We start from the raw sequence: 26826 nt of genomic DNA, 5'->3' as shown, positions 1-26826 counted from the left end.
ATAAGGGTAGTCGATCAAGAACCAGACGAGTAGGCCGAGACCTAGCGGCGACAAGTTGTCGTCCAGCTTGCCTCCAAAGTATTGGTACCTCACCCTTTCTCCCCTCATGTCCCACATCTGCCTTCTCTGGGCTACGGAGACAATTTAAGTCTGAATTTCTGTAGCCACCTGTGTAAACTACATCTGAACTAAAGACACACGATAATATCGGTCGCCGATAATTATCGGCCGATAATGGCAATTATGACGTCACACAGATAATTCAGATAATAAAAAAATTCAACCGATAATGCAATCCGATAATTATATACTTGATTTAGCCTCGAAATGTGCACAACCGAAGAATTCAGCACGCCGCCTCCTCAACCCCTCCCCTCTCTGAAGCCCCTGTGGGAGGAGGGGTTGAGGAGGCGGAGTTACATGACAAGAAATAGTTGAATATTATGGCGGCTGTTACTAAAAAAACGACGCTCTCGCCATCTGCGAAACATGTACCGCAGAAGTTCCACGAGGCCGAAAGAAAGTGTCCTCATTCAAAACCACTAACCCAGCATCCATATAAAACTGCATCGCAAAGATATTTGGAACGAATACGAGGCTGCTGCTAGCGGGAATGCTAAAGCTATTGTAAACACAAGCTAAACTACGGGGCTTGTGAGTCGGGTTGTTTGGGAAAGCAGCCCAAGGCGGGTGGTAAACTCGCATCTAAGGCTAAACACCGGCACGACTGGAGACCGATAGTCTGTAAGTAGCCGTCTTCCGACGGAGCCCGCCGCTCTGGCCGGTCCGATCAAAGAAATCAGAGAAATACACTTGAAGCGCTGGCAGATAATTTCACTTATTTCCAATAGACACTTAAAACAGACTCGTTTTAAGGAGGTGTGTTTTGCAGTGTATTAATATTATATATGTTAGGAATGGCTTACCTTTAAAGGCATTTTTGTGCAACTTAGGTATTTACTCTATAAGTAATTGTTGCAAAAAGTTTACCATTACACAATGTCAGACAATCTGTCATTATTTAGATGTTGGAATTGAATACTTGTTCATATTTTATGTTGGAAAAAAGAGCAATAAATTATATTTTTGCACAGTAATATTTTTTTTTGTGTATACTTTAAAATTTTACATATATCTTTTAATAGAATTATCAGCTTGACATTATCGGTTATCGGTTGGAATGAGGCGGAAATTATCGGTTATCGTTATCGGTTGAAAAATTTATTATCTTGCATCACTAATCTGAACGGTTAAAAAAACAGTGAAAAAAAACTGAATACAGAGTGACTTATAGTCCGAAAAATACGGTGTATTGCAAACTTTCTTCGTCACATGACTGTCAGGTCACATTTTTCGGGGAAAACAAATAACTGAGTACATACAGCTGGTCCCTGCAGGGTAGTCCACAGATCTGTTTCTGTATCGGGGGAAATAAGATTTTTTCACGGAGAGTCTGGTATCTGAAAACCTCTCCAGATTGTGATTGCCCCGCTCCATGCCTGAGGGGAAATGACATGGCACAGGTAACCTAGAGTATAGGGACTTGAGAGACACAGCCAACATGTTTTATAGATTTGAAAGCAAATAAATAATTATTTTTATTTACACTTATTAGGACAATCACAAATGTAAAAAAAAAAAAAAAAAAAAAAAAAAAATAGGTAAAAATAAATATATAGAATGTTGTTTTGCATTTCAAACATCTATATGTTCAACACACTAACATGCTGTGTTTATGACATAACATGCAGAATTATAAAGGGAGATGAGCCAGGGAGTGTGCAGTAAATTAGCGTTGGACAAATGGTACCTGTGTCAAATGAGTTGGACTTTCTTGTCCCATGTGACGGTGCTGGAAATCCCTTTCCTGACAGGTGTGACAATTTCCATTACTTATACACTCATGCAGTTTTAAAAAGAAAAAAAAAAAGTCCAAATTTGATTGTTGGAATTTAAGTTCGACTTTCCATTTTATACTGCGTTAAAACAATTCTGGTTCAAGAGAAAAACTGCAATGCGGTAGTTGTAAAAAGACATTGGCGCAACATAAAACACAAATACAGTATATGTTGGAGGAAATTTTCCCAAATTAGATTTTGTGTTAAATACTAGTGATTGTAGTTATGCAGTTTTATATTGCTTTCCCCCCCAGCATCTTACTGCAAATTTCGACAAACTAAAACACCATTAACAGAAACAGAACACCATTAACAGAAAAAGAAAATCATCGCCTGCAGTGCTGAAATGCCATTTTCCTTTTTTTCCCCCAACGAGTCTACAGTGAACCACACATTTACTCCCAAATTTCACTTTTTATACCTTCACTAAGAACACTGTCTAGAGCTGAATCTATCTCAGACTTGGCAATTGCTGGCGGGCTTCTCCACTCTTTACTGGTGACTTCTTCATGACTGACAGACTCCGCAAGAGGTGCACACCTCTGGGCATCCGTTCCTTCTTGACTGATCGGTGAGATTTTAGGAGATATTTTGGGGGGTTCCAGAGAGGTTTTGTCTCTTGTGAGGTCAAGATTAGGCTGTATGTGGGATGAAGTATTTAGTTGGGAGATGTTTTCATACAAGTAACAATGTAACGTGTAATTTTTTCAGGGGTAAAACACACACCTTGACAGGAATGAGAGGGCGCTGCCCCTCTGGTCCTCGCGTCCTGTCTTTGTCTTCACGCTTTCTTTCATTCTGCTCTTCTTCTGCTTCCAACCTCCCAGCCTCCGCTGTAATCCAAAACGGTTCACACAATTATTTTCAAACATTTTTTTTTGTACAAGAATTGACTTGGTGAATGCCTTATGCTCCCCCAAATTCAAAATGAGAAATGACATGCACAGCTGTAGCTGGGAATCAAAAAAAATCTACAGTAAATATACGTATTTTGCTGACTCAAAAATAAATTTACAGTGATCCTTCACTACTTCGCGCTTCAAACTTTGCACCCTCAGTCCATCGTGGATTTTTTTTCAATTAAAAAAACAAATAAATAAATACAGATGAGCTCTCCCTATCCAATCACGAACACTGCTGGCCAAAAGTATTGGCACCTGTGCAATTTTGTCGGATAAAGCTCAATTTCTTCCAGAAAATGATTGCAATTACATATGCTTTGGTAGTAGTATCTTCATTTATTTTGCTTGCAATGAAAAAACACAAAAGAGAATGAAAAAAAAAAAAAAAAATCAAGTCATCATTTTACACAAAACTCCAAAAATGGGCCATGTTTTAGTAGTGTCTCTCTCCCTCCTGCTGCTTTTCTTTTCTACCAGTGCACCGGAGTGGCTTATTAAAGTTAACGATGATTGATACGCGTGAAGGTTTGATCTTGCCAGAGACACTTGGAAGCTGAAACTTCAAAGCGCCGCATGCGTCAATCATAGTTTATCTTGTTAAACAATTGCTGTGGCAACTCATTGTGTGTAAGTGAGAAGCTTGAGTGGATTTTAGTGAGCTCAAAGAAGCATTCAATAAAGACAAGCATTTTTATAATTCATTCTTGTTAAAAATAATTCGGTGGGACAATAACATGTTCAAAACTTATCATAATTATTACATTTGAAGTGCTTAAAAACATATATATATATATATATATATATATGATTAGACTTTGGGGGGGAAAAAAGTGAAAAAACATGTCTTATATGTATCTGTTTCCAATGCTAAATCTGAATAAATACAAACACTATTTGCGTTTTTTTACTTATCGCGGCGGGTTCTGGTCACCCATTAACCGTGAGGGATCACTGTATACCATATTCAAACAAAGGGAAAACAACAGACATTTTATGTAATGTCTCTGTAAATGCTTAACATAGCCTTATGTTTTGTTTTGCATAGCTGTAATAGTTTAGTATTTTAAAAATTCCAAATGTTATAATGTCATTATTGTTTTGATAACATGTAGGATCTGCATATGAATGCTATTATAAATAAAGCAACAGACAAATATGCAAATTCATGAGACAGCAGTTACTGTACCTAAACTCTCCTGCAGGTGTCTCTGCCTCATGGCAGAAAGACTGGGCTTGGTGTTTTGCGGTGGTGGCTCAGGCTTCATACTTTTGTTGCTACATTGAACATCACCATCCAAGTCTGTCTGCAGGCCAGTCAGAGGTACGATCCTCTCTTGCCTACCCGTCTCCACCAACCTGTCCATCTGCTTCTTAGAGCACGCATCATGGTCGTTAATGTGATTGTCTGAGATGCCAGATGACCTGTTAGCATCTTCATCAATTGCCTTGGTGTCTGTGCTGCTGGCATCCGATTCCTCAATGTCTGCACCAATGCAGCTGTACACCATACTGACCAGGTCTGTGGACTACCAAGTGCAAAAAAAAAAAGACATGAGACAACTTGTGGTGGAAAGGAACACAAAAAAACATTGTTACCGTACACAGCCAAAATAGAAATAGCAACTGATTCAGGTTTATTTACGTGAGAATTATTTTCTGACAACTATTTGGAAATATCGGTACATTTTAAACAATTTCATCCCTTTCTTTTTTGAATTGGGATGATAAACCAATCAGATAGACCAATCAGATCAGATATGATAAAAACGGAAAAACAGTAGGCGCTTCAGTTAATGCCTAATCCTGCAGTAATCCTGAGTTACATTGATTGTTGAGCTGTGCACCGGCGATTGCAAGGCTAGGAATTTTTTGCCCCCTTCACATCATTTTCATTTTATAACATCGCAAGTGCTCACATGCTCTGTACTAGTATGGGGCCGATCGTACTCACAAGTAGTATCATTAAAGTGATTGCTTGGGTTGGCCATCTTCAAGATAAAAGGCAAAGCTTCTATTTTGATGTTGGCCCTGGTGGTGTGTTTCTAACATTGTTGCAACAAGCTTGACTTGAAACTCCCTGCAAATGTCACAACAAGGCAGAAGGTTTTGCCCTTCCAGGCGTTCCAGTTAGGGTGGCCAAACATTCTGTATTATGCAGGACAGTCCTTCATTTACTAAATGCCTCATTTTGCATCCTACACAGCCTCAAACAGGATACATATTTTTCCTCATTTTTGGAATTGGACCTGAATCTGTGTTTGTGAGTGCTCCCTGCATTAAAAGCAGCGACAGAAGGCAATGTTAAGCACTTAAGAATGTACTAACTTACCTTAAGATCTTATATGTCTTGTAGGCGTCACTCATAAATAATTTTTAGGGCTGACATAAATATCGCATTAACGGGCAGTAATTAATTTTTTAAAATAATCACGTAAAATATTTGACGCAATTAACGCACATGCCCCGCTCAAAAAGATTAAAATGACAGTACAGTGTGTCCGCTTGTTACTTGTTTTTTGGTGTTTGGCGCCCTCTGCTGGCGCATGGGTGTGACTGATTTTATGGGTTAGTACCATGAGTGAGCATGGTGTAATTATTGACATCAACAATGGAGAGCTACTAGTTTATTTTTTGATTTAAAATTTCACAAATTTTAATAAAACGAAAACATTAAGAGGGGTTTTAGTATAACATTTCTATAACTTGTACTAACATTTATCTTTTAAGAACTACAAGTCTTTCTATCCATGGATCGCTTTAAGAGAATGTTAATGCCATCTTGTTGATTTATTGTTATAATATACAAATACAGTACTTATGTACCATATGTTGAATGTATATATCCGTCTTGTGTCTTATCTTTCCATTCCAACAATAATTTACAGAAATATATGGCATATGTCATAGATGGTTTGAATTGCGATTAATTACGATTAATTTTTAAGCTGACATTAACTCGATTACAAATTTTAATCGTTTGACAGCCCTAGTAAGTTTATGTTTTGAGCACAACTATTAACAAGAGGGTATTGGTGAGTTTAATTAATAATGTAAAAAATCTTTTTGTTGTGATACCAAACTCATAGTTAGCCACTTATGTTAGACTCTGCAGTAATTGTTGGTGCTGGACTCTTTTTGAAAATATTGTAAAGACAGTGACATATTTTTTTAAAGTTATCAAGTCGAAAAATTGTATTGTTCTGCTGGGTAACCCTGAGCTTGAAATTTAAAAAGAAGTGCCTCTTAACTGGAAATATGTGTTTTCCAAATCGACCAATCAAATTTGAACTCCTGGGTTAGATAACCTGGGTAAGAAGCTCACCGTAATTGTAAAAATACAAAAAACTGTACCTGTCGCTGAATAAGGCAGGACGGACTGGTGGGCCTCAAACCTTGGACAGCAACACCTTGTCCGACGCGAGGCGATGGTATGGTCCCGTTTCCTCCATGCATAAAATTATCTGTGCTTCCAGCATCCTTTGGGTGCTGAATCATCGAGTAGACATTCTCTGAAGTGCCACTGGAACAGATAGCCAGAGAAGTTGGTCTAAATTAAGCACTTTTATGGGTGCATAAAACTGCAACCAGCAGGCGAGCAAGGATGGAAGGTGAGCATATAGAGTAGATTTATGTTTTTTTTTCCCCACATAGTGGGATTAATGAACGTAACATGGTCAAGCATTTTTAAAATTGGTATTCAGTGACCTACACATTCAGTGACTGGAGAGAACACTGCCTTTGGACTACATAACATTTATCTTTAGGTTAAATACTGCAAAACGACGGATAATACAGTTTCTCCCAAGATAATAAACAACATTTAGCATTTATCTACAGTGTGCTTTTCACATCTTTTTAAAACGATTACACAACAAAAGTGCTTGTGTTTTCTTATGTAACCATTATTAGTCTGTAATTCATTGTTCAAATTGGGCTACATGACATATTTCTCACCTTTCTTCTGCTTTTTGACCACTACCATGATGCAACCTAAATTCCTGTTGCGCTATGAAGTCTACTTAATTTTATCACATTAAAATAGGTATGAAAATACATAGTGCTATAAAAAAGTATCAACCTTTTGGAATTTCTTACATTACTGCATAAAATCACCATCAAATGTTATCTGATCTTTGTCAATATCACACAGATGAAAATAAAGTGTCTGCTTTAACAATGACAGAAGGGGGAAAAATAAGTAAGTGAACCCTCTGCGTAAGGAGACTTAAAGAGCAATTGAACCTGTTTTTTTTACCAAATATTTTAAGTCAGGTGTGTGCCCAATCACTGATGAGTGGTTTAAAGCTGCCCTGCCCACTATAAAACACACACCTGGTAAGAAATGTCTTGATGTGCATCAAAGCTCGGTCAAAAGAGCTGTCTGAAGACCTACAATTAAGGATAGTTAGATTTGTATAAAGCTGGGAAAGGATACAAAATCCTCTCTAAAAGTCAGGATGTTCATGAATCGACAGTCAGAGAGTTGGGCACTGCTGCTTAGCTCAAGGAGTGGGCGTCCACCAAAGATGATGCCAAGAGTTCAGCGCAGAATACTCAGAAAGGTAAAAAAAGAACCCTCTGCTAAAGACTTACAGAAATCACTGGCACAGCCCAATATCTCTGTGCACACATCAACTATATGTAAAACTATGGCCAAGAATGGTATTCATGGGAGGACTCCACCGAGGAAGCCACTGCTGTCTAAAAAAACATTGTTGCTCGTTTAATGTTTGCAAAACGACACTTGGGATACTCCACAGACGTTTTGGGGCAAAATATTTTGTGGACTGATGACACCAAAGTTGAAATGTTTGGGAGTAACACACACCATGTGCGGAGTAAAAATGGACCAGATCACCAACATCAACACCGCACCCCCACAGTGAAGCATGGTGGAGGGAGCATCATGATTTGGGGCTGTTTTGCTTCCTCAGGGGCCTGGAGAACTTGCAAACATTAATGGAAGAATGAATTCAAAAGTTTATCAGGATGTTTTGCAGGAAAACCTGAGGCCGTCTGTCAGAAAGTTGAAGATAAAGAGACGATAGATGCTGCAACAAGACAATGATCCAAAACACAGAAGTAAATTAACTTCAGAACGGTTTCAGGAGAACAAAATACACGTTCTGGAGTGGCCAAGTCAAAGTCCAGACATGAACCCAATTGAGATGCTGTGGCATTACCTAATGACAGTGATTCATGCCAGACATCCCAGGAATTTGAGTGAAGTACAGCAGTTTTGTAGAGAAGAATGAGCCAAGATTTGTCGTGATCGATATGCCAGACTGATCTGCAGCTACAGGAAACGTCTGGTTGAAGTTATTGCTGCCAAAGGGGGGGGGGGGTTTACAAAGCATTAAATGTGATGGTTCACTTACTTTTCCCCCCTTCTGTCATTGTTTGTATACTACCCTCATTGAAATATGAAAACCCATAAATGTTTGGGTGGTTTACTTAAAGCAGACACCGTTTTTTCATCTGTGTGATTTTAACAAAGATCAGATCACATTTGATGGCGATTTTATGCAGAAATGTGAGAAATTCCAAAAGGTACAGATACTTTTTCATACCAACTGTACATGATCAGCAATGGAATGAATTATGTGTGCAATTAATCAAGACTTGCACTTACTCTAAATCCTGGTTTGATATGGTAGAGTTGCGGCTCTTACGGAAACCAGAGAAAATGGACAACACGCTGCGTCTCTTTTTCCTTCTCAGTGACTGGGCCTGATCAATGGATGACAACTGGCTGAAGGGAAGACAAAATAATACAAGGGTCAGAATGTACTGGCTATTTGAAAGAGAACACACAAAGATATTGCTCTTCAAGTGGAATTCACGTAACATTAATTTACGGCACACTAATGGCAAGCTCACATTTGACGAGTTGGCAGCTACTAGTGGTGGAGGAATTATTTCAGGCCCAACTACCTGCTGTTATTTTCTTTTGAAAGTTCATTTTGAAAAAAAACCCATATAGCTTAATTTATTAATGCAATAAATCAATTGGCAAAGTAAATGGAGGGAATTTCTCAGTTTCTGTATTTTCCAAAGCAGGTGTTGTCAGATAAAAGAATGACTGCTGCTTGGCTGCTTTAGACCTTTTCACACAACACTTGATTTTCTTGGTGTTCACCATTAAGCAGCCCAGAGGGACTACAACGTTCTGGTGTAACCAATAAATGGAAGTGCAGAGGTAGCACAGATGCTCTTCCCTCTCGTTGCTTTGTCACTGTCACAACTCACTTGGCTACCTCTTAATGGAAATGATCTCTTACTGGACCCCAATGAAGCACTAAGTTAAGCATTTTTCAAATCAACGAGTGTCAAGGCAAACAGCCGCCTTATGTATGCACAGTATTCTGTTCTCCAAACAGATATGAAAAAGTTTGTCTGTCCTGTCACAGTTTGTCATCATTTTGACCGCCTCTACAATAATGATACCTTGTGATTGATTGCAAACGTATCACACAATTTCTTTAAGTTATAAGTGTGCAATAAAATGATATTTCTCAAGTTGTTAATACTATAAGTAGACAAATATACCTTATGTGAACAGATGTATTATTGCAACATTTCAGAATTTAAGACCACCGTGAAATAACAGATATATAGCACATGACATGGACAAAAAAAAAGCAACCTAATAAAATATAAGTGGGTTAAAATTATTTTCAAGTATACTTGTCTTTTGTTTAAACATGTTGTAAACAAGCTCATACAATCAAAATCTTCATATCTGTTTGTGGGAATGTAAATAATACATTAATCTAAAATCTCAAATCTAATATAAATTACAACATTGTTGCCTAGAGACATTTCCTCAGTTTTGAGTTTCGTGCCTCAGTAATATAGAAACTTCTGTGATCAGTTTTTCTTCAGGACTGTCACTGCCGATTGTTGATCATGAAGAAAAACAGACTTTTGCAATCCTTTTATTTACATTCTTCTTGTCTTTATACAGTAACAGAGCTTTGATACAGCCTCGATCAAGTAAATTCTGCCACTGTAAAAGCTAACTAATACAGAATTAGTTGTTTTATATGAGGGGCCGTACAAGACATTTTTCATTCTGGCCCTCTCACACACATACATTCTCCTTTCACATACATATATATTCACTCTCACACACATACATTCTCCTCTCACATGCATACATTCTCCTTTCACATCCATACATTTTTACTTTCACATTCATACATTTTCACTCTCACATTCATACATTTTCACTCTCACATTCATACATTTTTACTTTCACATTTATACATTTTCAGTCTCACATTCATACATTTTCACTCTCACATGCATACATTTTCACTTTCACATTTATACATTTTCACTCTCACATTCATACATTTTCACTCTCCCATTTATACATTTTCACTCTCACATTCATACATTTTTACTTTCCCATTTATACATTTTCACTCTCACATTCATACATTTTTACTTTCCCATTTATACATTTTCACTCTCACATTCATACATTTTTACTTTCACATTTATACATTTTTACTTTCACATTTATACATTTTTACTTTCACATGTATACATTTTTACTTTCACGTTTATACATTTTCTCTCTCACGTTTATACATTTTCACTCTTATATTCATACATGTTTACTCTCACATTCACACATTTTTAGTCTGTGAAATGTATGTTTGTATAAATAAAATATATGTGTATAAGAGTGAATATATATGTATGTGAGGAAAGTATGTATGAACGTGAGAGGAGAATGTATGTATGTATGTATGAGTGAAAGTATTAGTGTTGTATCGGTCGCGAACGATTCGTTCTTTTTGAACGAATTGTTTGGGTGAACGAGACCGAACTAATCACCATCTGCACTGATTCGTTCTATGAAGTTGGTGGCGCTTGTTCGCTGCGTGGGAGGGCGTTGAGCAAGCGGCAGCGTCTTCTGACATCGCACACGACCAATCAGACGCCAGCCTCATCGCGGGCAGGGGAGGGAGCGGAAACAGAATCATGGCGTATGTCACTCATTTCCACGTGTGGCCAATAAGTAGCCAGCGTGCAGGCAGGGGGGAAAGACTGAGTTTTGTCACTTCCCGTTCAGTGATTCGGTCCTCCGGTTCCTGACCTAGCTTGCTGCTAACTTGACTTTCCAGTAATGACTATGCGGTGAACGAGTCATAAAATGAAAGGAAACGACTTTGTCACATATTTGTTAACGTGGAGCCTATCAAATGCTGCTCAAAAAGACAAAAACACCACACAAATCTAGCGAGCATGGTTTAGTGTTCTACTTTTCTCAACAGACTCGGGACTGTGCCTATGACGATATACTATCAAATTTACAGTAATTTAAAACACGCGTAGCTACGAGGCAAGCAAAACCTGAGCTGCGGTCGCGTGACGGCAGTGAAGCGGGCAGAGAACTGTCACTATATGGAGGCTTCATGGCAGCGATATGTACCTCATATGTGCACAGAAAAAAAATAATATTTAGTATGATCACCATAACACTGATTTGCAATGAAACTGTATATACATGTCAATTTTTTCCGAGTGTTTTTTTTTTTTTTTTTTCGTGTCAGAGGGTGTCGGTTGGTTTGACAAATTATGTCAATCCGTCCATCATGTGCTACTCAAGCGCCCCAAAAACAAAGCGCGCGGACACGGGAGATGTCGCAATATGTCTACATTTTTCTTAACAGACTAATGAGAGTAGAAAGGCGAAATCATAAAGCAAACAATTATTTCTCGTCAGCATTTGACGATCTGAGATGCGGGGACGACAGGGGAGCTGACCGGATTATTTTATTTATTAATACCAGTGCAAAAATTCAAAACGATCATCTTAATAATAAAAAACAAAAATACAACAGAGCGAGAGGTTAATATGATGTGTTGGCCGTTCCATAATTAGAAATTAAACTTTCGATTTATTTTTATTTTCGTGACAGCAGGCATGCCGCGTTGGCTGTTAGCAGCAGCATTGTATATGTGAGCAAGATCATGCTAAAGAAAGTCCGTGCGCCCCCGACCCCAAACCCCGACTTCCCCCTCAAAAGGAAAATGTTTAACCGTGTCCTAATTCGAAATGCAAGCACGAGCCATGACTTTGAGCCCATAGAACTAGGACAGACGACGCGGAAGTTCTCCCTCGCTTTTGCAGCTGCGGGAGGGAGGGAGACGAGGCTGTCTCTGAGAGCAGAATGATATCGCCTGTCACTCATTTCTGAAACTACGACGAGTGGTCAATGTGCAAGAGAGGGAGGGACCAAGCAATGTCACTTCCCGTTCAGTTATACTGCGAAGCGGTCTTTGGTGATTCGTTCGGCAACGTCACTTCCCGTTCACTAACCGAACGATTCATTTGGGTGGGGAGGGAGATGAGGGGGGCGAACGATTCGTTGAACGATTCGTTTGAACGAATCGTTTTACTGAACGAACCGGAATGGATTCGTTCACTCAAGTGAACGACAGATCCCGTCACTAGAAAGTATAGTGAAAACGGAAGGAGTCTAGTTGAAACGGAAGCCAGCTCTGATTGGCTAGCTCTGACTGGTAAGCTCTGATTGGCTGAGAACCTGACGCGGGTTACTGTTCATAAAATAACAAGGAAGAGGACGCACAATCACTTGGACTTTTGCAAAACATTTGTCGACCCCAGAAACTAACTTCTTTGGCTTCCTGTCTCGAGCGGCGGCAAAGGACACAATCAACTGCACCCAACAGTGCTAATTATGACGCAGTTGAAAGTGAAATGAGAGACATTTTTAGACTGAGCAACTCTCGAACCTCTTCAACTGTCCAAGCGGGAGCTAATATGACCCGCTCCCAGACTACTGCGGTCAAGCCACCCTCCACTCGTAAAAACGAAGTCAAGCTAGCCGCCCCTCATTTGGATCATTGTTTGCATTGTGTGCATTATGGTACTGCAACACGCTGGCTTCATAATGGAACGCGGTGGCTTCACAGCGCAAGTCCCCCGGTGGCTTCACAGCGCTAGTCCCTTTATTGAAAAAAATAAATATGAATAAATAAAAAACGGGAAGCCATCCAAGAACGGGTCCACTTGAGAGAGGCACTCGAGCACCCCGAGACCCAAACTAAAGTATTATGATATAAAAAATAATTTAGGAATTCCGAGTAATACTACTTAGAAAATTGCTAGTTATTTCTGTCATTTACCCTTATTTCAAATTTTAATTTAAAAATATCTGGCTGATATCCCGGGACGGGTCCACTTCTGAGGTATACTAGAAGACCCTAAGACTCGAACTAAAGTACTCTGATAAAATTCGGATGTATCATTTCAAAATAAAAGTACTTTGAAAATTGCCCATTTTTGCTGTCATTTCGCCCGATTTCAAAAATTGATTAAAAAAAAAATCTGGTTGATATCCTGGGACGGTTCCACTTCTGAGGTATACTAGACGACCCCAAGACTCGAACTAAAGTACACTGATAAACTTCTGATGTATCATTTCAAAATAAAAGTACTTTGAAAATTGCCTATTTTAGTTGTCATTTCGCCTGATTTCAAAAATTGATTTAAAAAAATCTGGCTGATATCCCGGGACGGTTCCACTTCTGGGGTATACTAGACTACCCCAAGTATTGAACTAAAGTACTCTGATAAAATTCTGATGTATTATTTCAAAATAAAAGTACTTTGAAAAATAAACGTGAAAGTAAAAATGAATAAATGTGAAAGTAAAAATGTATGAATGTGAGAGTGAAAATGTATAAATGTAAAAGTAAAAATGTATGAATGTGAGAGTGAAAATGTATAAATGTGACAGTGAAAATGTATAAATGTGAAAGTAAAAATGTATAAATGTGAAAGTAAAAATGTATGAATGTGAAAGTAAAAATGTATGAATGTGAGAGTGAAAATGTATGAATGTGAAAGTAAAAATGTATGAATGTGAGAGTGAAAATGTATGAATGTGAAAGTAAAAATGTATGGATGTGAAAGGAGAATGTATGCATGTGAGAGGAGAATGTATGTGTGTGAGAGTGAATATATACTGTATGTATGTAAAAGGAGAATGTATGTGTGTGAGAGGGCCAGAATGAAAAATGTCTTGTACGGCCCCTCATAGTTTTAGATTTGAATGCATTTCACTGTTCCCTGCTACCATTGTTACTAATAAAAATAGTCATCTCGAAAAACTATATTTGATTTTAATTCACTCATTTCAGTTGTTTTTTTTTTTTTTTTAACTCAGCGAGGCTATAATGTGTGGAGAACACTTAATCTGACGCGCTTAGCCCAGTACACTATTGACACTATTGATTTTCTTCCAAGTTTCCATCACTTTTTTTCTTCTAGGTGTGCCTGACAGATGGAAAAATATATCCTGCTTCAGTCAGGTTTTGCACAGCTGACATGATAACATGTTCATGCAGCCTTGATGTTGTTGCCAGTGGGCTGTCCATTATTAAAATACACATTTGAGTCACAAATGAATGACTTAAAACTAATCCTTTCTATTCTTAGTTTAAAACAGTTTTGAAAAAGTGTGTCTACAAAGTGTGTCTGTGTCTACATCCAGGTTAGCCAAGCTCTGTAATCTGTAGGTTACTTAAACTACCGCTGCTATAATCTTTGCAAACAGTCTCAATTAGCACTATCCTGTATTAATAGAGAAAAAAAACAAACAAACATGAAACAAAATTAGACAAGGTTATGCATTGGAAATGTCTTTGATCAATGGAGACAACTGGAAAGGAAGAAAAAATTGGCCACAGATGCCAGAGTTTCATGATGTACTGTAGTTTTGAGTTTTCCTATATAACTTTCATGTATGGTAAACTGACACTACGTCTTTTAAAATGTTATAACTGATTCACAAAAACAATTTGAGGCAATTTGACAGAAACAAACACAATCCTAAGAGAACAACAGTAAGAAGTTTAATTTCAATCACATACAGTAAAACATGAGGTAATTTAATATTATAATATAATAAAAAAAATATTTAAAAAATCATTGGCACTTTTAGTGGGTTGGATGAAAAAAATACCTCTACCTGTCAGGGAGAACTCTCTTATTGTAGAAATCTGGCAATCCATCCTCGAGTGTATTGACTCCACCATTCTCAAAGTAATGCTACAAGCAAAAAAAAAAAAAAAAAAAACATAAAACATGAAATTACATATTAACAATGTCAACAACAAAAAAAAAGCTGAAAAGCTGCCATTAGCTTAAAAAATTAAACAGAAACCCGCCCATCAATTCTAAGTGGGAGAACCTGCAAAATTGCAGGGTGTTAATATACTTATTTTCCTCACTGTATGCTTGTGGCTTTGAAAGAGTTCGGTTAGATGATGCAATGTATTTGCCTGGAGAAGCTTTCGTGAAGTTATAGGGTGTTTGTCAGGGACGGGGGTGTCATGTCACTTGATAGAGAAGCTTTTAATTGTTCAAAAAGCATAGGACCCCATTGACGCTGCATTTACAGTGTTTTATTAATTATTAAACTAGTGACTGAACATGTTTGCAGTGGTGCTGCGTCTGTGCTTATGCGGGTGTCAAACTGTGGTGACTGTCACTTGACATGAGTTCATACTTTGTCATTTTGTTTTGCTAGGCAATTGCCAGTAGTTAAATAGACATTGCTCTAACTGATTGATATGACTGACAAATGAATACTAGTTTATCTCTTGAGGACCTGTGGAAAGAGATGCTGTATACAGATAGATCACACAGTATAATGCACATTTGAAAGTTGTTACTCATTGAAAATCCGTTTGACATCATTCAACATCGACACAGTACATTGCTGAATATGTTGCAAAATTCCCCTTTATAAATTCTACTGTGAGTAATAAGTACTGTATGTAATGTAAAGATAGTCAATGAAGTCTGAGAGGTCATTGAGGTCAAACTCACAGATTCTGGGGGAAGGTGAACTGCTCTGTGTCTCCGTGGAGGACGAGGCCGCACATGGGTCACATGTTGCAAGGGGGAGCCATTGGTGGGAAGAGTGGATAGGCACTCCCATGATGCCGAGTGGGAAAGATGGGCTGAGGGTGGAGGAGCAGAAGGGGTGGGAGAGGAACTAGGCTCGTCTCCGAGACCTGTAACCAAGGAAAAGTTGCACCAAACTAATTAGTTTCATGCCCTCGATATACAGGGTAACCCCCCCCCCAAAAAAAAAAAACACGCCCTAAATTTGGATAGGCATCATTTTTATGTTTTTTTTTTTTGGCAGAAAAATAGGACCTGTAGCTATGACTAATGTATTCAAGATTTTAGAACATCATATTAAAATTAGGGCTGTCAAATGATTAAAATTTTTAATCGAGTTAATTACAGCTTAAAAATTAATTAATCGTAATTAATCGCAATTCAAACCATCTATAAAATATGCCATACTTTTCTGTAAATTATATATATATTCTGTAAAATAAATTGTTGGAATGGAAATAATGTAACAAACCGGGTTCTAATGTGGCGAATGTGTTTGCGTGGTGTACCTGAACACATCGCGTGGCTGACTTGACAGAGCGTTTTTACTTTCACTTTCTCTACTTGCTGTAAGGGAAACTAGGCGTGTTGTGTTGCACAAGTTGATGGACCTGCACGATTGTTGGAACCCATCTTGATTTCTCTCATAAGAAAATCTGCCGTACGTCCGTCTTGCGGGAAAACAAAGCTTGCGGGAAAACAAAGAAACTGCAGTGCTTCCATAGATCGTCGTATTTATAGAATGTCGTCAGATGTAGAAAAAAATGGCGAGTCAAATTTTATGTCGGATGTCGAAAAGATCGTGCGTCGAAGCGATCTTATGTCAAGGTACCGCTGTTTTTCCTAATTACCAATTTAACCCATTACTTTTCCAAATCAAGTACGATCCAGTGAAGACCAACGGGTAAAAACTTACTTGGTCTGGTGGAGACGGGACGTATTCTTCTAGTTCTGGAGCTCCGCTTCTTTATAGCCATTGTGTCCTTTGGGCAAAGAGTTGAATCATACATCATGCATTCACTCATACGGCAGTTACAATATCCTTTACAGCTCATAACCGAAGTCATTTTCTCCCTCCCAAAATTGTCAGTAATATAGATTATATTAAAATATTATATAGTATGTGCTTTTGAACTGATTTCATGCTCATCAGGAAGAAATGGCTAATAGCAAAGTATTTTTTCCAAGTTCATTTTCAAAATAGACAAATCCAATTCCAATAAACTTGACACATTATGTAAAGAAGGTGTCAGCAACCTTTTTGGTGTGGAGTGCCATTTTCAAATTTTCTTGTCAATTTTTATAGCCAACAGAGCTGTAATTTTACTCCAAAGAAAACAACATCGACATATATTGAAATTCTATAACTACTATTCTTCTTTATCAATTAAATAAAAAAATAAATGCATATTGTAGAAAATATCAAAACTTGAAAATAACTGCAACAGTAATAACAGCTGTACAGCAGCATCCTGTTATGTAAACATATCACACACACATACACCCCAGCAAGAAAAGGGGAACAGGTGTTTGATTCTCAGTGCAGGTCTCTCACAGGACAGAGCAGGCTGTTTTAACCTTTAAAGTCAGAACAGGCGACTCTTACATTTTGTCTTGTTCACTAGCAACTAAAACAGTGAATTCTATGCACAATTTTAAATTTTATATTACAAATATAAAAGTTGCCTACTTTAATGCGATCCCTGGCCCTGTTTTCCATGAATTTTCATGTTTTGTCTCATAGTGGCGTTTGACACTGTTGAGCGACATACAACGCTCTCGAGGCATAATGCACAAACAGAGCTAGCGGAAGTAACCAGCCAACCAGTTGTTACCGGCATCCCCAAGGGGCCGCTGCCCCCTACCGACCGGCTTACTAGTTAATTAGGGGTGTGACAAAATTTCGAAATGGTGATATATCGTGATACTTTGTATCCCAAAAGGTTATCGATATGCTCCTGCCAAGAATCAAGATATCATTTTAAAAACGTGTCAATGTTTTAAAAAAGGAACCAACAAGTTGATACCAAGATCTTCCACCATAATAGTGTCTCAATTAACTCTAAGGCTGCATTGACAGTGCTCCACTACCCAATCCATTTAGACTGGGAATGTTTGTTCATTCCAAACCAGAGCATTCACAGTCATTCTGTCCGATATTCAGGGCAGTTACAGGTCACATGCTCTTCATTTTAGGGCATTTACAGGTCATTTCCTGTTGAGTATGAGTCACTGCCTATTTCTATGAGTGATTCCCAGGTCACTTCCTGTTCTGTAACTCAAAATAAACAGGAAGTGACCCATAAAATACCCCAAAATCAACAGGTAAATGCCTGGCATTGGCTGTCACTGACGGCCATAGACGTTCAATCCGTATGAAGTGGGAGGGATGGCAGCGAATGAACAGTTCATTCGCTGCAACCCCTCCCAGTTAAATGGATTGGACGTCTACTAGTGAAAAACTCATTCTAATTCACAGCAGAAGCTTGTTTTTCTGTTTATTAGTTGTTTGTAGAATATCCGACAATGATTTCCTGACCAATGTATCAATAATCGTTGTATCGCCATATTGTCAGATGATCGTTATCGTGAGGTTTGTATCGCAAATCGTATCGTATCGTGAGGTAACAAGAGCTTCCCACTCCTACTAGTTTAGCGTAGAAAAAGAAGTGGGCGCCTGGGCGAGAAAAAGAGAGGCAGCGAAACAAGGTCTTGAGCGAGAGTTGTGCGGAGAGCGCCGTGAAAAGCGGCTGTGTCCCATGCTGGTTTTTGTTTCATTAATGAAAGTCTCCAGCAAAATGCCACCCAACGCGTCACTGTGTTTTTATACACATCGCCACATCTCCGAAGTAAGCACCGGTGTTCGGCCATTCCTTACTACGCGGCGAAACGTCCTACACAATGCTGAGGGCGCTTGCGCATGCATTCACACGCATACGCACATCTGTTAGAGGCGGCGATTACTCACTATTTTTGTTTTTATTTAGTTATTTAGAACCTTTTCACAGCCTCAAAGATACTTTTTGCATGTATTACCCTCTCATACTTTTAACCATTGTGTTTTTTTGTGTTAGCTTTGAAGCAGTTGACCACATTAGTCACGTAGCGTGTTTAAACCGTCCTTATTTGATATAACTACATTTAAGTATTTTCTGCAGGCATTTTTTTAGTACCTTATTCCTGTATGCATCTAAACAAAACAAGTTTAGAGCGCACGGTAGTACTTTAGGTCTCAAATTCGACTAATGTAGGACGTTTCGCCGATGTAGGATATTTTGGCAGAACACCGGACCAATTGCGTACCGCTAGCAGGCTATTTTTAGACCGCAACATCGCATCGTAAAGCGGAAGTAGGACATTATATACGCGCCCTCACATGCAAACCATTATATTTCGGCCTTCTTTCTCCGGTAATCTTTCAAAAACTGATTATATGCCGATTATTCACTGCTACTGCTACTATGGAACTTACTGACTAGACATTACGACATTTCAAGGATGTTTTCATCATACTCTTCCGGAAACCAAAAATCTGAAGAATGGAGCGACTATGCTACTATGGCGCGGACGTCTAAAAGACCAGTTTAACGCCAGCAAACTGAAGCCGTTCACATTTCATATGCAGTAAACATTTTGTTTGGGCCAAGAGGTAAGCCATTTTGATATTTTGAGTTGTTTTTCGTGCTCCTTCTGTCTGACAATGAATGACCTGAAAAAAAAAAAATTAAAGTGGTATCTGACTGCCACCGTTGTTACCTTTTCTGTTGTAAAGAAACAACTTTAGTAAGGGGGAAGTGTAAATAAATTAATAGAATTAAGATTTGTTATCAATGAAAAAATGCAGTGTTCATTGGCTGTCAACGAGAAGCATTTGCGATTGCTACACAAAACAGCAATGTCCCCCAAAAGAACGGTCAGAGACGTAAGACAACCAGGGGATATAATATATAAGAAAGATGGGGCTTATGGTGGTAAAGGATAGATTGTTGAAACAGGAGAATGTCATTGTCAGTGGCGTAAGAAAAAGGTGTCGATAAAAAAGCTAGGGAAGCTTAGGTCGGCTCGTTTTTTTCCGTCTTTTTCAGCCATCGACACTCAAGCCATCTCTAACTGAACATTTGTATGATCTTCCACATCTTTACCAGTCAATTTGGCACCAGGGACATCATTTTCGTACAGAATTGGTAGGTTTAGCTCCGTAAACCTCTCCGTCGTACACTATTCCCATTTATTTCCTATTGGGGACAAACAACAGCTTGTCCCCCCTTAGCTAACAGCAGAGCCACAGAAGCTAACGTCATAAATATTAATGAGTGGAAGTGACGTGTAGCGTGCGGTACCACATCGACAACAACGAGCCACGTTAATCACTAGTCAACTCCACACTACCGCACCGCAATTACCAAAAAGTGCAGGTTGGTAACACAGTGTACTTCCGCCAGCTCTCTGATTAGGTTTGAGCTTGGTTTGGCTTGAATTGAGCGTGCAGAGAAAAAAATCAGACGAGCGCAGGAGTCGAGAAATTGAGGAAGAGCTGGAGGTATGCTAAAATCCATTATTGCTCACATATCATGCCATAGGCAGAGGGGGTGGGAGGGGCACTCCCGTAAAGCCCCTAAATAACATGGCGCGCAACTGAAAATGCCTTAATTTCAGGTAAAAAGGTACTTTTTTTTTTTTTTTTTTAAATTTTTCCATGCGCTCGCGTGTCACTGGTTAACCCTTCGCGTGCCAGTGCTGACACACGTATCATGGTTGCCGACCCCTGATGTAAAGGCTAAAACAGAATATAATGATTTGCAAATCATTTTCAATCAATTTTAAATTGAATATACTATACTATTTTGTTGTCTAAATACGATTTCATTCAACTAATGCCAGATAGGTAAAGAGAGATGCTAAAAAAAAAAAAAAAAATCCTATTTGGGATGTTCCACAGTTCAAAGAATTCTTAAACATGTGAGCATTGGGAATAAAAGTAGCGTCCACGAAAGATTTAGTTTTTCACAGGAACTAGGTTCACCTCTTTGTGAACAACTGCTAAGCAAATAGTCCAACATTTTAGGAATGTTTTTTTTTTTTTTTTTTTTTAAATCACAATTGCAAGCCATTTAGGGATGTCATCATCTACATTCCATAATTTCACCCAACATATGAAGAACCTCTAGAAACCTTTACACATAAGGATCAAAGTTGAAAATCAACATGCCCGTGTCCTTCGATCTCACAGGTGACACTAAAAATCAGCACCACTGGTAAAGGATATTGCTGTGTGCTCTCCAAAACACTTTAGAAAACCATTGTCAGTTTACACAGTTCATTGCGACATGAACACACGCAAAAACACCGCCAGCTTCTCTGGGTCAGAGTTCACAAGAGTGAGAATGACAGAATGTGCTGTGGTTTGAAGAATTCACATTTGCAATTTTTTAAACCATAACATTGGGTCTCTGGGCAAAAGAGGAAAACGACCACCCAGATTGCTAGGTCTGAGTTTAAAAGCCAACATTCGTGACTATATGAGAATGTGTTGCCTGCCATGGTAAGGGAAACATCTTTGGAGACACATTTAATACTTGAAAGCACATATAGGTTTTAGAACAGCATATCACTGTTTTTTTATCAGGAAAATATCAAGACACAGCATGTCTTTCTATCAAAAGAACGTGGTTACTATTCTGGTCTCAGAGCAGTCTTTCTCCCATTGAAAATGTGTGGTGCATTTTGAAGTGCAAAGTATGACAATGACGACCAGAAGTGTTGAGTAACTGAGGTTATACAATCAAGAATGGGACAATCTTCCACCTACAACCAGCATCATTAGTTCCCAATATTTATTGAGCGTTTATATGTGGTAACCATGCCCATGTCGCAGTGTTTTGGAATGTGTTACATGCTCAAATAAGAGCAGATTTGATTTAAAAGCAAATGTCCCAAAAAATACATTTGATTTTTTGAGTGTTTTCAATTGAATATGAGTAGAAAATATTTTGGAAATCATTACTTTCGATTTATATTTTACACAACTTCAGTAGAATGTGCGTTTGTATACCAGAGCATTGTAAACCTATATAAACCAAAGTGTAGCCTGCTAGATCAAACGATAAGAATTCAAACAAAATTTGGTGTGTACAATAAATTCATGTTACACTTACTATTCCCAGGTTGACGCCCATGTCTTCGTCAGGGAAATCCAGAGACTCCATGATTCTGGACTGTCTGATTGTGTGTCTTCCTGTACCCATATCATCCCAGCGCTTAGCATGAGTCACCTGCCGCAGCTGATGCAACAAATTCAAACATACTCCTTATTAAATTCAGCATTACACTCTTTGTTAAAACTAGAACAACGGTATGTTTTAAAAAATATCTGCGGCATAGCCTAAAAGGGTAAAATATTGTTGTTGCGCTGGCCTAAGAAAAGTAATTTCTTCAAAGGGAAGAAACTCATGAGAGAGGATGAATTGCAGCAAGAGAGTTGAGAATTGAGAATGTGAAAGAAGGAAAGCCAAGCGTAAACAATGCAAAGAAAGAACAAGGAAGGAGTTGTTTATTACTTGCTGTCTTATTCACTTTGTTTTCTTCTTGCCTCATTTAAAATTAAGTTTTAATGCGATAGATTGAACCTAACTCTTCTTGTTGTACTTTGGTAAATAAATATATTCTATTGAATCAGATTTGTTTCTGGCATTAAACATAGCATCCTAATTTGCAACCGAAAAATAAGACCTGAGGCAAAATAATGGATATTAAGCAAACAAACTGATTTGAAAAGCAAAACTTAATACTTACAAGGTTTAAAATTCACAATTACACATTTACAACATCGATGAACTCTATATCAGACAGATACAGCATACTGTGACGTAAATATACGCAATAAGATCATTGTAGACAGCATAATTTTGAGCTTCTACCTTGTGTCCCTAATATTAGCAAGTGAGCACAATTTACACAATAATCATTTCAAAAGTACAAAGTAGGAACATGGTATCAGATGCAACCAAACCGATACCCAACCCTAGTCAAGGGTATGCAAAATACATGAGAGATGAAGGACACCACCTTACAGATTTTGTTCATGTTCAGAAGAACCTTGCTCTAATATGTTAGAACGATATAAAAAATTGCATTAGTTGTTACTTTTTGGTTACTTAACAGCTTTTTTGTTGAATACTTGATGTGACTCAGACTCAACAAGACTATCTACTGCAGCACTCAGACAAGATGAGTTTCAGACCCTTAGGCTCAAAGAACTTTTACTCCCACACGAATGTCAAGAATGTTGTAACCTACGACTTAAACACACAATTTATAAATTCTTCTGGTTTCAACAAACAATACGGACAAAACAAGACTAAATTTATAGTAGCAGGTACAATTGACATCTGTGTGGATTTTGCATGCTCCCCCCGTTTATTTCATGTCCCCAAAACACAGGCTTATATGAGACTCTCAATTGCTTATATTTATGAATGTGAAAGAGAACGGTTGTTTGTGTGCCCTGTGATTGACTGCTGATCCATCAAGGATATACTATGCCTCTAAGCAAAGGTCAGATGGAATATACTCCTTTTGTACACTAATGAGGACAAGTGCTTTAGAAAATGGATTGATGTAATTTTCTGGGGTCAGATCCAGGATAAATATAGGTTAAAGTATATTTTACAACTATATTGCAGTAGACTTTGCTAGATAAACTCCTTCAGTCAAGTACTGTAGCGTTAACTGTCTTTATGTGATTGTGTAGCCTTCCCCCTAGAAGAACACACAAATCGACTTACAGTGGGGCAAATAAGTATTTAGTCAACCAATAATTGTACAAGTTCTCCTACTTGAAAATATTAGAGAGGCCTGTAATTGTCAACATGGGTAAACCTCAACCATGAGTGACAGAATGTGGAAAAAACCCAGAAAATGACATTGTTTGATGTTTAAAAAATTAATTTGCAAATCATGGTGGAAAATAAGTATTTGGTCAATACCAATAGTTCATCTCAATACTTTGTTATGTACCATTTGTTGGCAATAACGGAGGCCAAACGTTTTCTGTAACTCTTAACAAGCTTTTCACACACTGTTGCTGGTATTTTGGCCCATTCCTCAATGCAGATCTCCTCTAGAGGAGTGATGTTTTGGGGCTGTCGTTGGGCAACACGGACTTTCAGCTCCCTCCAGAGATTATCGATGGGGTTGAGATCTGGAGACTGGGTAGGCCAATCCAGGACCTTAAAATGCTTCTTACGAAGCCACTCCTTTGTTGCCCTGGCTGTGTGTGTTGGGGATCGTTGTCATGCTGAAAGACCCAGCCACGTCTCATCTTCAATGCCCTTGCTGATGGAAGGAGCTTTTCACTCAAAATCTCTCGATACATGGCCCCATTCATTCTTTCCTTTACACAGATCAGTCGTCCTGGTTCCTTTGCAGAAAAATAGCCCCAAAGCATGATGTTTCCACCCCCATGCTTCACAGTGGGTATGGTGCAATTCAGTATTCTGAGAACCTGTGTTTCTACCAAAAAGTTCTATTTTGGTTTCATCTGACCATAACACATTCTCCCAGTCCTCTTCTGGATCATCCAAATGCTCCTCAGCGAACAACAGATGGGCCTGGACGTGTACTTTCTTCAACAGGGGGACACGTCTGGCAGTGCAGGATTTGAGTCCCTGGTGGCGCATTGTGTTACTGATAGTAGCCTTTGTTACTGTGGTCGCAGCTCTCTGTAGGTCAGTCACTAGGTCCCCCAGTGTGGTTCTGGGATTTTTGTTCCCCGTTCTAGTTATCATTTTGACGCCATGGGGTGAGGAGGGAGTTGAAAGTCCATGTTGCCCAACGACAGCCCCAAAACATCACTGCTCTAAAGGAGATCTGCATGGAGGAATGGGCCCAAATACCAGAAGCTGTGTGTGAAAAGCTTGTGAAGAGTTACAGAAAACGTTTGGCCTCCGTTATTGCCAACAAATGGTACATAAAGTATTGAGATGAACTTTTGGTATTGACCAAATACTTACTTTCCACCATGATTTGCAAATAAATTCTTTAAAAATCAATGTGATTTTCTTGGGTTTTTTCCACATTCTGTCTCTCATGGTTGAGGTTTACCCATGTTGACAATTACAGGCCTCTCTAATATTTTCAAGTGGGAGAACTTGCACAATTAGTGGTTGACTAAATACTTATTTGCAAAGAAACATTCTCTTTCACATTGCAAACCCGATGTGTTACTGCAAATGTTGTTTACAGTAGCTTTCTTGCTTGTTTGTCACCAGGGCAGTTGGTGTTAAACTGATATGCCTCAACTATTGACAGCAGAATGAATCCAAATTATGTGCCTTTTTTAAAAAGCCAAGAAAGCAAGGCCATCCATTTCTTTTTAAAAGAAACAACTTTTTCCATTGCCGCTCCAGAGGGCAATCAATAAAAGTGTGTTATTCCTTAGACTCTAGAATAATTTTTATGCTCACATTTCTTTTTAAGCATATTCTTTGCTGCAATTCTCTGAATATTGATTGGATGTTTTTGCTCTTTGTGTTTGCAAAAGTCTTGAGTCAGCCTGTGTGTGTCTAACATTGTAGCATTCTGCAATGTTTTAGCTGGCTGGATAACAAATGATATATATATATATATATATATATATATATATATATATGTACATATACGGTTGAATTATAATGCCATGTTTAATTTCACCTCCAAAGCAAGGTTATTAAGCAGTGGCAGAAAACATTTAAATGGATGGAGTCTAACAACATTTGTTGAATATACGTATATGGTAGAAAATGTTCATACAAACAGTTTTGAGTTCTAAATGGATGGTTCCAATACATTTTGTATAATAATGTAGTCTCAATTAATAAAGTAAACTGTACTGCCGAGACAAAATCATTATAGAAATTATACATTATACATATACAGTGTTGGCCAAAAGTATGGGCACCCCTGCAATTCTGTCAGATAATGCTAATTTCTCCCAGAAAATGATTGCAATTACAATTGCTTTAGTAGTCATTTCTTCATTGTAGTAATATCTTCATTTATTTTGCTTGCAATTAAAAAACACAAAAGAAAAAAAAAAAAAAAAAAAACTTTTACACAAAATTCCCAAAAATGGGCCGGACAAAAGTATTGACACCCTTTGAAAAATCATGTGATGCTTCTCGAATTTGTGTAATTAACAACACCTGTTACTTACCTGTGGCACATAACAGGTGGTGGCAATAACTAAATAACGCTTGCAGCCAATTAATATGGATTAAAGTTGACTCAACCTCTGTCCTGTGTCCTTGTGTTTACCACATTGAGCATGGAGAAAAGAAATAAGACCAAAGAACTGTCTGAGGACATGAGAAGCAAACTTGTGAGGAAGCATGGGCAATCTCAAGGCTACAAGCCTATCTCCAAAGACCTGAATGTTCCTCTGTCTACCGTGCCCAGTGTCATCAATAAGTGTAAAGCCAATGGCACTGTGGCTAACCTCCCTTGACATGGACGGAAAAGAAAAGTTGACGAAAGATTTCAACAAGATTGTGTGGATGGTGGATAAAGAACCTCGACTAACATCCAAACAAGTTAAAGCTGTCCTGCAGTCCGAGGGTACAACAGTGTCAACCCACACTATCTGTCGGCATCTAAATGAAAAGGGAGTCTATCGTAGGATACCCAGAAAGACCCCACTTCTGACCCAGAGACATAAAAAAGCCAGGCTGGAGTTTGCCAAAACTTACCTGAGAAAGCCAAAAACGTTTTGGAAGAATGTTCTCTGGCCAGATAAGACAAAAGTAGAGCTTTTGGGAAAAGGCATCAACAAAGAGTTTACAGGGAAAAAAAACTAGGCCTTAAAAGAAAAGAACACTGTCCCCACATTCAAACATGGCGGAGGTTCCCTGATGTTTTGGGGTTGCTTTGCTGCCTCTGGCATTGGACTGTTTGACTGTGTGCATGGCATTATGAAGTCTGAAGACTGCCAACAGATTTTGCAGCATAATGTAGGGCCCAGTGTGAGAAAGCTGGGTCTCACTCAGAGGTCATGGGTCTTCCAGCAAGACAATGACTCAAAACACTTCAAAAAGCA

At 38.4% G+C, this 26826-nt stretch overlaps 1 protein-coding gene across 5 annotated transcripts in view; it reads right to left on the bottom strand.

Annotated features, from left to right (window-relative positions):
* The window catches only part of carmil3 (capping protein regulator and myosin 1 linker 3), a 131114-nt gene that overhangs the window by 7417 nt on the left and 96871 nt on the right, over window positions 1–26826 (bottom strand). For 2 of the 5 annotated variants that reach the window (XM_057856879.1, XM_057856880.1), the window contains exons 29-39: window positions 21911–22036; window positions 16672–16738; window positions 15678–15865; window positions 14815–14894; window positions 8433–8552; window positions 6152–6320; window positions 3987–4326; window positions 2625–2731; window positions 2320–2536; window positions 1811–1867; window positions 1383–1499 (exon numbers count right to left, since the gene is read on the bottom strand). In XM_057856879.1, coding sequence (XP_057712862.1) covers window positions 1383–1499; window positions 1811–1867; window positions 2320–2536; window positions 2625–2731; window positions 3987–4326; window positions 6152–6320; window positions 8433–8552; window positions 14815–14894; window positions 15678–15865; window positions 16672–16738; window positions 21911–22036 — 1588 coding nt within the window. The remainder of the gene's footprint in view (window positions 1–1382; window positions 1500–1810; window positions 1868–2319; window positions 2537–2624; window positions 2732–3986; window positions 4327–6151; window positions 6321–8432; window positions 8553–14814; window positions 14895–15677; window positions 15866–16671; window positions 16739–21910; window positions 22037–26826) is intronic. The other 3 variants (XM_057856881.1, XM_057856882.1, XM_057856883.1) reach the window with 3 other exon arrangements.

The sequence above is a fragment of the Corythoichthys intestinalis genome, chromosome 14, assembly GCF_030265065.1.
Source record: "Corythoichthys intestinalis isolate RoL2023-P3 chromosome 14, ASM3026506v1, whole genome shotgun sequence".
NCBI classification, from domain to species: Eukaryota; Metazoa; Chordata; class Actinopteri; order Syngnathiformes; family Syngnathidae; genus Corythoichthys; species Corythoichthys intestinalis.
The sequence above is the reverse complement of the archived record's forward strand: the minus strand, read 5'-3'. Positions and strand labels throughout refer to the sequence as shown.